General features: G+C 43.9%; 1 protein-coding gene across 6 annotated transcripts in view; it reads left to right on the top strand.

The window, feature by feature from the left end:
- Positions 1 to 13,197, top strand: part of LOC126539327 (metal cation symporter ZIP14) — a 179,801-nt gene that overhangs the window by 20,336 nt on the left and 146,268 nt on the right. For all 6 annotated transcript variants that reach the window (XR_008614318.2, XR_008614317.2, XR_008614319.2 and 3 more), the window contains 2 exons: positions 6,813 to 6,984; positions 11,870 to 12,039. Coding sequence is in view for 3 of the 6 variants with exons in the window: in XM_055075577.2 (XP_054931552.1) it covers positions 6,813 to 6,984; positions 11,870 to 12,039 (342 nt within the window). In the remaining 3 variants the exon portion in view is untranslated. The remainder of the gene's footprint in view (positions 1 to 6,812; positions 6,985 to 11,869; positions 12,040 to 13,197) is intronic.

Genomic DNA, 13,197 nt, shown 5'->3' on the forward strand with positions numbered 1-13,197 from the left:
TCCAACTAGCACCCGCGAATTTCCTAATTTCATCACCCCACCTAGTCTTCTGCCATCCTTAACTGGGCTTCCCTTCTCTTGGTACCCATTCGGTAACCCTAATGGTCGAACGGTTATCTAACCCTGCGCATTACATGACCTGCCCAGCTCCATTTCTTTCTCTTAATTAATGTCAATTAGAATATCGGCTATACCCGTTTGCTCTCTGATCCAAACCACTCTTTTTCTGTCTTTTAATGTTATGCCTAGCATTCTTCGTTCCATCGCTCTCTACGCGGTCCTTAACTTGTTCTCAAGCTTCTTTGTCAATCTCCAAGATTCTGCCCCATATGTCAGCACTGGTAAAATGCACTAATTGTACACCTTCCTTTTGAATGATAATGGTAAGCTTCCAGTCAGGAGCTCACAATGTCTGCCGTATGAGCTCCAACCCATTTTTAGTCTTCTGTGAATTCCCTTTTCATGATCAGGGTTCCCTGTTAATAATTGACCTAGGTAAACATACTCCTTCGCACACTCTAGAGGCTGACTTGCGATCCTGAACTCTTGTTCCCTTGCCCGGTTGTTCATCATTATCTTTGTTTTCTGCATATTAATCTTCAACCCCACTCTTGCACTCTCTCTGTTAAGGTCCTCAATAATTTGTTGTGACTCATCTCCAGTGTTTCTGAACAGAACAATGTCATCGGCAAACCGAAAGCTGCTCAGATATTCGCGGTCGATCCTTACTCTTAAGCCTTCCCAGTTTAAGAGCTTGAATACTTCTTCCAAGCACGCAGTGGATAGTATTGGAGAGAGTGTGTCTCCTTATCTGACCCCTTTCGTTATAGGTATCTTCCTACTTTTCCTGCGTAGAATTAAGGTGGCTGTGGAATCTCTGTAGATATTTTCCAAGATATTTACGTAAGCGGCCGGTACTCCTTGTTTAAGTAATGCCTCTATAACTGCTGGTATCTCTACTGAATCAAATGCCTTTTCGTAATCTATGAAAGCCCTATAGAGAGGCTGATTGTACTCTGCGGATTTCTCAATTACCTGCTTGATGACAAGAATGTGATCCATTATGGAGTATCCCTTCCTGAAACCTGCCTGTTCCCTTGGTTGACTAAATTCCAGTGTTGCCCTTATTATATTGAAGAAGCATCTTGAAAAGTGGATATTGGCAAATCGAGGTAGACCTGAGAGACCGTAAGAAAACTGCTTTTGTGACGCCAGATGGACTGTGTGAAATTAAAGTTTTGCTTTTCGGTTCGTGCTCTGCGCCTCTAACTTTTCAAACACTCATGGGTACTGGGCTATCGGGGCTGAAGTGGAAAGCCTGCTTGGTCTGTCTCGACAAGGCCATTGTGTTTTCTGCAACATCTGACAAGCACTTGCAATGACTCAGAATGGTTCTGCAAGCCATCCAGTCGTCAGTTACTCTATTGTTCATCCTGATAATGAAAAAATTGCGCCACCGCACAGTTCGCCATACCGTCTTATAAAAAAGTGGTCAGGCGCTTTCTGGGCCTCTGTGCATAATATTGTTGGTTTATCGCAGATTTTGCACGCATTGTGTCACCATTAACTCGCCTCGCGAGAGATGACATGGCATTTGTGTAGGGCGAAGCACAGAAAACTGCATTTAATGGGCTGAGGCAGCGCCTACAAACCCTTCCAGTGCTTGCCTACTCTGAAGAAGCAGCCCCTATGATGCTTTACACTAATGCCGGCAATGTTGGTCTGGGACCAGTGCTCGTGCAGTTGCAGGTCGACGCTGAAAGGGTGATTGCCTATGCAAGCAGGATCCTCTTCCGCCCAGAAGCCAATTACTCACCAACTGAGAAGGAATGCCCTGATGTGGTATCAGCGGTTATGAATTTTGGCACATATATGTACCATCGCACTTTTAAAGTTATCAGTGATCATCATTCACTATGCTGGCTGACAAACCTGGAAGATCTTTCCGGGCGGCTAGCGTGCTGGAGCATCAGGCTGCAAGAGTTCGACATGACGGTCATCTTCAAGTTGGGGAAAAGGCATACTGACGCTCTCTCTCTATATATATATAGAGTCACTTCACCCGCTGTGGTTGCTCAGTGGCTATGGTGTTGGGCTGCTGAGCACGAGGTCGCGGGATCGAATCCCGGCTTCGGCGGCCACATTTCGATGGAGGCGAAATGTGAAAGAACCCGTGTACTTAGATATAGGTGCACGTTAAAGAACCCCAGGTGGTCAAAATTTCCGGAGTCCTCCACTACCGCGTGTCTCATAATCAGAAAGTGGTTTTGGCACGTAAAACCCCGTGATTAAATTTTTTAAGATATAGAGTCACTTCTGCAAAGTACTTTTGTGAACACTATACAAGCTAAAGGAGTACTAACACAAAAGTCAAACACATTTTTTTTCTTTGTTGAGTAGCTGCTGACTCCATATTTATGGCGTAGGGCCTCTATTCCGCCATGTTTGAATGCAGTAAGTTCAAAAAGTACACAGACTTGAAGCAGGACCCCTTGTTACGTCATGAAAACTGGGAGGGTACGATTACATGGTATTTTAAACCGCTGACATGTTAGTGCAGAGGTTGTAGGCCACATCAAGTCTTAAAGTCCCTTCTTTAGGAAAAATGTGCATGGATTATGATTAAGCACAGGATATGATGGGACACTAGAGGAGAGATGTGCTCTGCACTTCTAGACAAGTGACAGTAGTGGACCAGGCCTATCTTGTGTTAATGTGGAGGAAGAAAAGAATGGCCAGTCTGTGACAGCAAACATGACCAGCTTAGTCTACAGCACAATTACTGTCATGATGCAATAAGGAGCTCTGTTTCAAGTCTGAAGCCTCACTACACTTCAAAGTAGATGCATTAAAATTAGAGGTGTTCAGATAGTGACATTTTCCAATCGCATATGAATATTCGAAATAAACCATCTCCAAATATTGAGTCAGTTAACAAATATTTTCACATTTCTAAACAAAGTAAATGTTTCCGTGCATACTGTTTACTTTAGTAAAAAAAGAAGAAAGGCGATAACTTATTTACATGACTTTATATATGTTATGCCATCCACAGCTGGACTCAACCGAGGAGCTTGAGGAGTCAACTGAGGAGCTTGGTAATGAGAAACTAAAACGTGTGTCGTGACAATATCTAATTACATGCAGGAACAGCACGTCAGCAGATGCTGAAGGAGCAAAATGAAATCCTACAGCATTGGGCATCGTTTTCTCTGTAGGGGCGTCTGCGTCAGCATGCATTTGGTATGTTGCGACACCATGGACCCGAACACATGGGCGTCGGACCCTCCCGCACTTCACTATGCATGGCTTAGCCATGTCTGGGGAAAGGGGGATCCAGGGGGTTGAGCCTATGCCAAGTGTTCGAACCTTTGAGACCCTTTGGCGTAGGTAACACACCTCTTTGCCCTCGGCTTCATGTAGGCGGCACCCCCGAACTGACCCACCTGTAGGAAATCAGTCGGTCGCCTTTTCTTATCTTTTCTCCTACATTTCACATTCCTATCTTCTTTCTACAATGTCTCCTGTCTACTCCTCTTTTTGCCACTTTCTTTATCTTCCTGGGCTTGCAAGCACGCATGTCCATTGCATGCACATCACTCGCAAGAGCGTGTGTCCAGTGCCTCGCTGGAGGCGATGGACACAACACACAGTCAGACGGCGCAGCTGGTGCCTAAGGCACAGTGCGATTGCATCAACTGCTCCAAAAGAAAGGCAAACCCCAAATCACAGGGTCCTAAACGAGCCCGCAAGCTAAACCGACTTTCTTCAGTTTGATAAACGCAGCACAAGATTTATCTTAGAGTGGATACACTGATAATTCAGTGGAACATCAGAGATCTACTCATAACCTTGATGATGTTCAAGAACTTCGTGAATTCAATCCAAAGTCGTTGTGTGTACAAAAAACACACTTGAAATGTAGGCATAGAAATTTTCTCCGACAATATGTTATTTTCCGTAAAGACTGCGATGATGCTATCATGGTGCCTGGCATCATAGCAATTGTCGTAAATCAGTATACAGTTGAACCCACTTACAACAATACCGGTTTTAATAATATATTGGTTATCCCTTATTATCCTTTGATAACTTGCTCCCTTCTGATCCGGCGTCCACGTCCACGACTTCCTATGCACAAGATGCCATCACGCTTGCGCTTGCCGCATGCACAGTAGCCCGCACTTGGCTCTCGTCATTGCAGAGCACACAAAAGTCCATTTATAATCATTGGCACCGGGATACTGCTTTTCCACCGGGCTCTCTCGTCCTTCTCTGGCTCCCATCTCGTTATGTCGGCCGCTGTGAAAAGTTAATGTCGTGGTACGTTGGGCCATACCGTGTGCTGCGCCAGGTGACTCTTGTCACTTATGAGATAACTCCCATGGCATCCACTTCATCGATGGCCACATCATGAAGTGGCATCGTACATGTTTCCCGCTTCAAGCGTTACAACTGTGACAACCCATTTTGAACACAACCAGCACTGGGACGGTGCTTCACTAGTCGAGAATAATGCCACGAACAGTGGTAAAGACAAAGTCATCGTAGTGGGGCTGGGTCAGAGTCTCTCCTGTCGGACTGAAAGAGCTGCTAAAACCTGTGTGCTCTGTGCAGTCTTGACTAGCCAAGTGCTAGCCGTTTACTGTTGAGTGAATACTCCCCGTAACAATGTTATTTGGGCATCTGCATAATTTCCCCCCTCATGGAGGGAAGTGATTATAATTCCCATTCTTAAGGAGGGAAAGGTCTCATCCTTGTTGAGCAGCTACATACCAACACCACTGCTCAGCCGTCCCTGTAAGGTCTTTGAAAAGATGATAAACAGACGCTCAATTCATTTCTTAGAAATAAATAACTTATTAGATCCTTACCAGTGTGGTTATAGGGAAGTTAGGTGCTTAACAGACCATCTTGTGCCTATTGAGTCAAGATTAGAGACGCATTTGTAAACAAACAATTTTTCCCTTTGGTGCTTTTAGACTTGGAAAAGGCCTGTGATACGACATGGTGCTATGCAATGCTGCAAGATTTGTCAGCCATGGGGATCCGGGGAAACATGTTAAACGCAATTGAGAGCTACCTGTCAAATCGAACATTTCTTTAACAATTGGCAATACTCTCTCCTGGACATTATTCAGGAGACTGGTGTGCCACAAGGAAGTGTACAGTGCTGCACCCTCCTTGTGGTTAAAATGGATTCTCTGCGCATCTCCTTCCCACCTACGGTGTTTTACTGTGCCTAAGTAGATGATGTACAGTTTTTCAGTCGTGCAACCTCGCCATCTGCGAGAGACAGGTTCAGCTTGGTCTGAACCATGTGTCAAAGTAGGCTAAGGAGGATGGATTTAAGCTGAATCCAAGTAAAAGCTTCTGTGTTCTGTTTACACGATAAAAAGGCCTGCTCCGGGATCCCAGTGCAAAGCTTTATGGACAACAGTTATCTCTGACTACACAACTAAAATTTTTAGGCGTCATAGACTCGAAACTAACCTTTACTCCGCTTATAACACATCTCAAACATAAATGTTTAAAAATAATGAACGTTCTCAAAATTTTATTACACAACATGGGGCAGTGATAGGAAATGCTTAATGAACTTGGACAAGAGCCTCATATGCACACATTTTGACTATGGCGTTATAGAGTATCAGTTTGCTACACGAAGTGACTTAAAGGTGCTTGATCCTGTTCACCACATAGGTACCTGGCTAGCCACAGGTGCCTTTAGGACAACTCCTATAGTGAGCCTCTATGCAGAGTTTTACATACTTTCTGAAAGTAAATTTGAATTGTTCACATCCTTCATATTCTATCATAAACAATACCTCACATGCTGTACTCTTTCAAAACCAACTTTCAGCACTAGAACCCTTCTCACTGCGGGTGAGTAAACGTGGTGAAGAAATGAGTTACCCACTACTCGAATGGAATGAAATGGTTCCAGTGATGCTGCCACTGTGGCAGTGGCAGCTTGTGGAAAATGACACATTGTTCGTTGAAGTCATTAAGCATGCTCCTGAGATGCATATTCGAATGCACTTTCTATAGTGTCAGTCGAAATATTCTTGCCTGGAGCTTTACACAGATGCATCAAAGTCACTTGCTGGCATCTAATGCAGTGGCTTCTTTCGTGCAGCAAGTGTAAGTAAGGCAAGTGTGTGCCTTTTCCTTGGTATGCTAGTGCCTCATGGCTGGAGAGGCAGTTGTTATTTCTTCTTTTCGAGGGCGTTTTGTATTGTATTCTTCATGCAACCTTCTCAATACGACAGCGGGTCTTTGGTGAATTGATTGCTTGACTCACTCAGTGCTTTGAAAGGGATTTGGTGCTTTATTTGCAGTTCAGCATCTTTTCTTCTGGACTGCATTGTTGCCTGTGCATGTTGACCTGTTCGGACCTGTATTCAAAAACAAATGTGTGATGGGTGTTTGCAATTTGCTGTACATGCAATGTAAGCATGACATATGCTCATAACGACAAATTGGATTAGTGCGCTAGATGTTAGGCAAGCTTCTTGTGCATGTGCTATCTTGTTTGGCCAAACATATGCTGTTTTATGAACCTATCTAACATTGACTTCTAGTGCAGCAATTCTATATTCGTGCGTCCATTTCCTGGTATCCAAAACAATGTGTGCCGAGATCGCCACCTATATATGCATGCAGTGTTCACTCTGGCGCAGGAGTGGAGAGCATGTTCTTGACAGGCATTGTCATGAGGGTGCAGCATATGTTTTCTTTTGTATGTGTGTTTGTTGGGTACTGCAGTGCAAGTCATGTCAGTCAGGTGCCTCTCTCACCACTGTGCGCAGTGTCTTTCGGTGGGCGATCTGCTGCAGCTGTTCCCAGAAGCAGCTGAGAGGAGCGTGGGCGAGGCGCTGGTCCGTCTCTGTCCCGTACTGATTTTCCAGATGCAGCACCGATCATGTGATTTTACCCCATCAATCGCATCGCGAGGCAAAACACGACCCACCCCAGCTCAGGGTGAGACATTTATTTATTTATTTATTTATTTATTCCTCAAATGCCCCTGGAGAGGGGTTTTACATGAGGGGTGGGCTGCTTCAAAGGAAAATGCGTTCGATGGCAGTCCTGAATGCAGTCGCACTGGAGTGGTCCGCTGCTTCTTCAGGCAGATCATTCCAGTCTCTCGCTGTACGTGGAAAAAACGAATGAAGATGGGATGATGTGCGCGCATGCGGGGGGTACATAGAATGAGCCTGGACACTTGACGTCTCGCTTCTAGTCTAGGAAGATTCGCATTAGATTTTAGTGCTGTGACACTTGTATATGAAGAATAGTCATGGAAGATAAATCGGGCTGCGCGGTTTTGGACAAATTCAAGCATGTTAGAAAGATTAGTATGATGAGGGTCCCAAATTGAGCATGCGTATTCAAGTTTGGGCCTTACCACAGATTTGTAGGCAAGAGTTTTTACTGGAGGAGGGGCAAATTTCAGATGTCGCCGGAGAAAGCCTAAGGTGCGGTTAGCCTCGTTAGTTATTGTAGCGATGTGAGAGGACCATGAAAGATCTTGAGTTAAGATAAGCCCCAAGTATTTATAACAGGTCACAGATGATATTATTGAATTACCTAAGAGATATGAGGGTGCTACATAAGAATGCCTACGATTGAAAGAGATTAATGAGGTTTTATTTACATTTAATGACATTAACCATGTCTTACACCATTTTTCAACTGTTTGTAAGTCACGCTGTAGGACAGGGATATCTGAGCTATTGTTAATGGGTCGGTAAATAACACAGTCCGCAAATAGGCGTATGTTAGAAGATATGTCATTAGGAAGGTCATTAATGTAGATTAAAAAGAGGAGGGGGCCAAGAACAGAACCTTGAGGAACCCCAGAAAGTACAGGAGACAGAGGGGATGAAAAGTTATTTACAAAAACGAACTGTTGCCGGCCGGTCAGAAAGCTGCGCAGCCAATTATAAATTAGGGGATTGAGATTCAGGACTGAAAGTTTCAAGAAAAGACGGTTGTGGGGTACCTTATCAAAAGCTTTCTCGAAGTCTAAAAACAATGAGTCTACGGGTACATTAAGGTCTAATTGGGAACTGATGTCATTTATAAAGAGTGCAAGTTGAGTATCGCAAGATAAATTCTTAAGAAATCTGTGCTGACTTTGATGAAAAAAGTAGTTAGAAATTAGAAATCTCATGATGTGGGAAAAGGTTACATGCTCCATCAGTTTGGAACGAATGCTGGTAATGGAAATTGGCCGGTAGTCAAGACATGACATTGAAGAAACTTTTTTGGGGACTGGAATGATCTTACCTGTCTTCCAGTCCTGCGGCACCACTCACGAGAGTGACTGTTGAAAAATGTGTGATAAGATGAGACTAGTGACATCTTTTGTATTCTTAAGTACTTTTACGTAAATTTCGTCAATGCCAGCCGATGAAGTTAGCTTCAAAGATTCTATTAGTCTGCAAATGCCATGAAGTTCAAATGTGATGGCTGGCATGACAGGATATTGAGGGTTAGGGAAATAAGGAAGATTGCCTTCAGATTCTTTTGTAAAAACTGAACAGAATGTTGAATTAAGTGTTGTTGCAAGTTCAGTATCAGGGATAGGGACGCCATTTTGGTCAAGTATATTTATCGATTTCTTTGGGCATGGATTGACAACCTTCCAGAATTGACGAGGGTTATTACGTAGCATATCAGGAAGTGAGGTTGAAAAGAATGATCGCTTAGTTTTGTTAGCTTGTGTCTGAAACATTTTGTCAATGCAGCGGTACTTTTCCCATGTGCGTGACATGTTAGATTGCTTGACGATACGATAAAGCCTTTTCTTTTTATTGTTCAGGCGTTTTAATGTGTTATTAAACCAAGAGAATGAGGGCCGTTCAGTTACAGTGATGGTAAGAATATGGGCTTTCGTTAGTTCTTGCATTTTGGATTTAAACATTAACCAGTTATCTTCAACGGAACGACGAGTGAACGTTTCAAGAAAGGAGTAACTGAACTGAGTTAACTTTTCATTGAACGCGACATAATCCCCTCTGTCGTAGAGCGTTATGATCTTTCTTATTTTGGGGGGATATGCTATATGAAATTGATAAGTAGCGTGAATTACAGCATGATCACTAAGCCCGGGCAAAAATGTTATCTCAGAAAAGTTGTCAGGATGCATGGCAAACAAGAGGTCGAGCAAGCTGGACGATTGATTTATATGCCTTGTTGGATTGAAGATGAGCTGAGATAAGCCAAGTAAGACACGTGTCAAGAAATTCACTTTCTGCATTGCGCTTCGATAATGTTTGGGCTATGTCAGACCATACTATTGCTGGAAAGTTGAAATCGTCGAACAGAATGATTGGCGCGTTAGGAAAAGAATGTGCCAGAGTGCAAAGTGCCTCATGGAAGCATGCAACAAAGCTTGAATCGGCATCAGGAGGATGGTAGCAAGATCCGAATATTAAGGGTGGGTGAGAATTTTTAGTGCACACAAACAGTATTTCCAATGGAGAGGAGATATCAATTTTGAAACAATGAAGGTTGCGGTTAGTGGCTATTAACACTCCTCCTCCTCGCCTCACATCACGATCGCAACGGAATATATCGAAGTCGGTTAAGGCAATCTGAATTTCGGTGTTGTCAATGGTTGTGTTTAGCCAAGTTTCAGTTAGAATAAGAACGTTGCTATCTGTGGTGGAAATAAGGTTAGAAACAGAGTTGAGCTTTGGCAGAAAGCTTCTAATGTTGGTATATAAAATCGAAAGAAGGCATTTTCTTTGTTGTTCACCAGGATCATTTTTTAGCTATGATGGTAGTTTGATTACTTTGTCCGTAGAATGATCATATACATAGGTGGAGCTGTCCATCATTAACCTGTTGTTACGAAGCTTATAATGTTTGCCTTGAGGTTTTGCAAATGCAACAAGTTTTTTGCGTGCGAGCCGCGTGTTTGGTGAATAGTCTGGTGATACACTGAAATCAGTATCTTTCAGTTTACCCGAGTTTGCCAGAATGCTCTCTTTAACTTTGAAGTGCGCGAACTTGGCAATTATAGGTCTTGTTTTGTTTACATCGAAAGAGCCAATCCTGTGAGCGTGCTCAATGTCAACTGGCTGCAAATCAACGCTGAGCTTCGTTTTGCAGAGTTCAATCACCAAACCCTCGGCTTTGTTCCAAGTTTCATCCGGGTTGTCGGTTATGCCATAAAATAGAAGGTTTGATCTGCGGGCATTATCTTCGTAGGCATCCATTTTTGACGAAAATTGGGAAAGCTTATCTGCGTTTTCATTTGCGACAGCTTCAACGTCATCTAACTTTTCTTTCAGTGCGGGAACGGATGAACAATCCTGCTCAATTTTTAGGAGGTGGTTCCGAATTTCTTCAAACGCTTTGTCATTTTGCGACAACTTGGCGTGGATATGTTTTATTTCATTAAGTAACGATGACTGTCCTGACTTCAGTTCTTCAAGCGCGGTCAATATTTCGCCAACTGCTTCATTACCAATTGTTTGACTGGATGCGGAATGAAGAGTAGGTCCTGGGTTCAGTTCGACATCGCCCGACAGAACTAACAGCGATAGAACAACCTCGGCGCAGTCATATGCAATGGATAAACAAAAGCGTGGGCTCGGCGACGCTAAGAGCGCAGGTTAGCGAGTACGGGGGGCGTATAAAGAGTAGCAATTCGTCACCTGCACGGCAAAAAGGCGATGAGTTAGAGCGAAGCCCATCATAGTTGCGTTGCGCCTTTTATCATCTTCGCTTGGTGCTGTTGGCGATCTGTTGGCTTGTGATCCAAGAGGCCCGTCCGGTGCGCAGACTGGATGCTCTGAAGAACACACTACAGGACTGCTGTACAAGGGCGCGGGCAATTGTTCTGCTGGTGACGGATCAGACGGGAGAGGGGGTAAGTCCAAGGGAAATGAACGGTGAATTCTTGGTACTTCGGGTCCGGTTAAGGCGTAGGTAGACGAAAAACAGGCCAGGGCAAGGTTGACTACCTGCACGGCAAAAAGGCGATGAGTTAGAGCGAAGCCCATCGCAGTTGCGTTGCCAAGCCCACTGCCATTTCTTGTCGCCTTGTGGTGTGACTGGGATATGTTACAGACCCCAAGAATTTGTCAATACTACTGTGACATGGTTCAAGGTTGTGACCGTTAAAGGAACAGGCTCACAGCAACATAGGCTTATTTTGATATGTCATTGTGCCCTCTTTTGTGACTGTGCTGTTTTATTGAGCCATGCTTTTCAGCTGCCAATGAAGGAAAACTGCCAACAGTATAGCATGCTGCTCCTTTGCTGCTGTCTTGCGCAGATTAACTGACTGCAGCAGCCTAAGAGGGCTGTTGTGTTGCTACTGAACTTGTTGTTTAGCATGAATGAGCTTTCTGGAATAAGGCTGTGTAAGTTGCATGCATTGAAGAGATGATCATGACCGCAAATAATAGTGATTTTAGAGCGGGCCTTGATGATTGCTGGTATAACACCCTTTCTATATATTTTTATCTGAATTTAAACTGCTCATGAAGTACCTTGCTCATGTGTTTAGTTCTGAATTTTTTTAAATATAATAATTGCTTGGTTGATTATCACATGTTTGCAGTGTGATCAAACGTGTTGTTTTTGTGGCACTACCACTGTTATTGTGTCCTTGAATTGAGTAAATTTCATTTTTGTGGTCTTGTGAGTAGGATTACAATAACAGTGGCCTCTTGCCCCCGTCCTTCTCTCTCTTACTCTTTTGTGGAGTAAAATGAGGTGTGGTATCGGTGGGAGAGCATGTGGCTGTACACAACAGACCAAGCACTCCCTTGTAAAGCCAGGACCATATTGTTGTACCTCATTGAATGGGCCTCTGAAGCTGGATTGCACTGCCCTCGCTGTGCAGTGTGGGGCTTTGGCATGCTGGCCGTGTTTGTCATCAGCTGCTGCTCACTGGCGGGCCTAGTGATTGTGCCTTTCCTGAGCCATGTCCTCTACCACCGGCTGCTCATGGTGTTTGAGGGCCTGGCTGTGGGCTCCCTGCTGGGCAGTGCCGTCTTCCACCTCATCCCTCAGGTGAGCTGCACTCCTTGTGACTCAGTTTTCATACAAGCTGGGCACTTTTGTCAGATTGACCTGTGATATGGCATCACTTGCCGCTCAAGCAAATGAAAGGTTTCTTGGGTTTGTCATCTTGGACTGTCCAAGTTGCTACTTTAAGCCAATAAGCATTGATGTATGCATTTTGGGCGTTGTTCCAGAATGGGTCCATGTGACATTTCACCTGCCAGCTGTGCCTTTGGAGGTCTATGGTTTAACTCCATGGCCACTGTAGGCATGAACCCTAAACACGCACATTGCAGCATTTTCTTGAGAAGGCACTTGGCTGCTGTCATTGCATTCGCTCTTGCTGCAGATAACCCAAATAAACTTTAGTCACGTTAGTGTTTATGGTTGGAGGCATAGCGCGCTATTCAAGACTTGTGTGCTTGCATCATCTCATTGGGCAGCAATGTATATTTGGCTGATTGGTTGGCAATAGGCGCAGTGATATAATACAAACTGCAATCTGGCCCACTGGGAAGCTAAGCCCGATTGCTGCATAGCCATGCTGGCGCTTGATTGGTGCTAAAGTATTATTGCGCAACAAAAAAAATACATGGACGTAAGAGAAGACAAACACACACTAAGCGCAAACTTTAAACTAAATTTATTGTGCCACTGAATCGGTTTATATATGTGAAGCAGTATAGACTGCGCATGCGCTTACATGAAGAAAACTGCACATTCATGTAACATAGTTATGAGTCATGTGATGCCGCCTCCAAGAAACTTAGTTCTTTTTCTGTGAGAGCCAGTGAAGGGAAGCTAACACACTTATCACCCAATTTTGCAATCACCTGCGCTTCAGTTATTTCACAGATGAGTTGTGTCGTGTCACGGGATGCAATTGTGACAGTGCCTCCAGACAAACATAAACAGCTCCTTCAGACTGACTCACCTGAGAGAAATTGGCAGTTGCCTTTTCCTATCCTTCTCTTCAATCTTCATTTTTCACCCTCACTTTTAATCTTTCCTGTTTTCTTTTTTATTTATTTCCAATTTTCCTTGTGTGGTTAACCTTGTGTGTCATAACCAGCCTTGGTTATATATATTTGGTTATAGTGGGAATATACAGCTGGCGTTTGTAGGGCTTGTGTTTACAGGTACTAGAGTGTCCCCTTGTTGGGCTCC

This window comes from Dermacentor andersoni, chromosome 11, assembly GCF_023375885.2.
Source record: "Dermacentor andersoni chromosome 11, qqDerAnde1_hic_scaffold, whole genome shotgun sequence".
NCBI lineage: Eukaryota > Metazoa > Arthropoda > Arachnida > Ixodida > Ixodidae > Dermacentor > Dermacentor andersoni.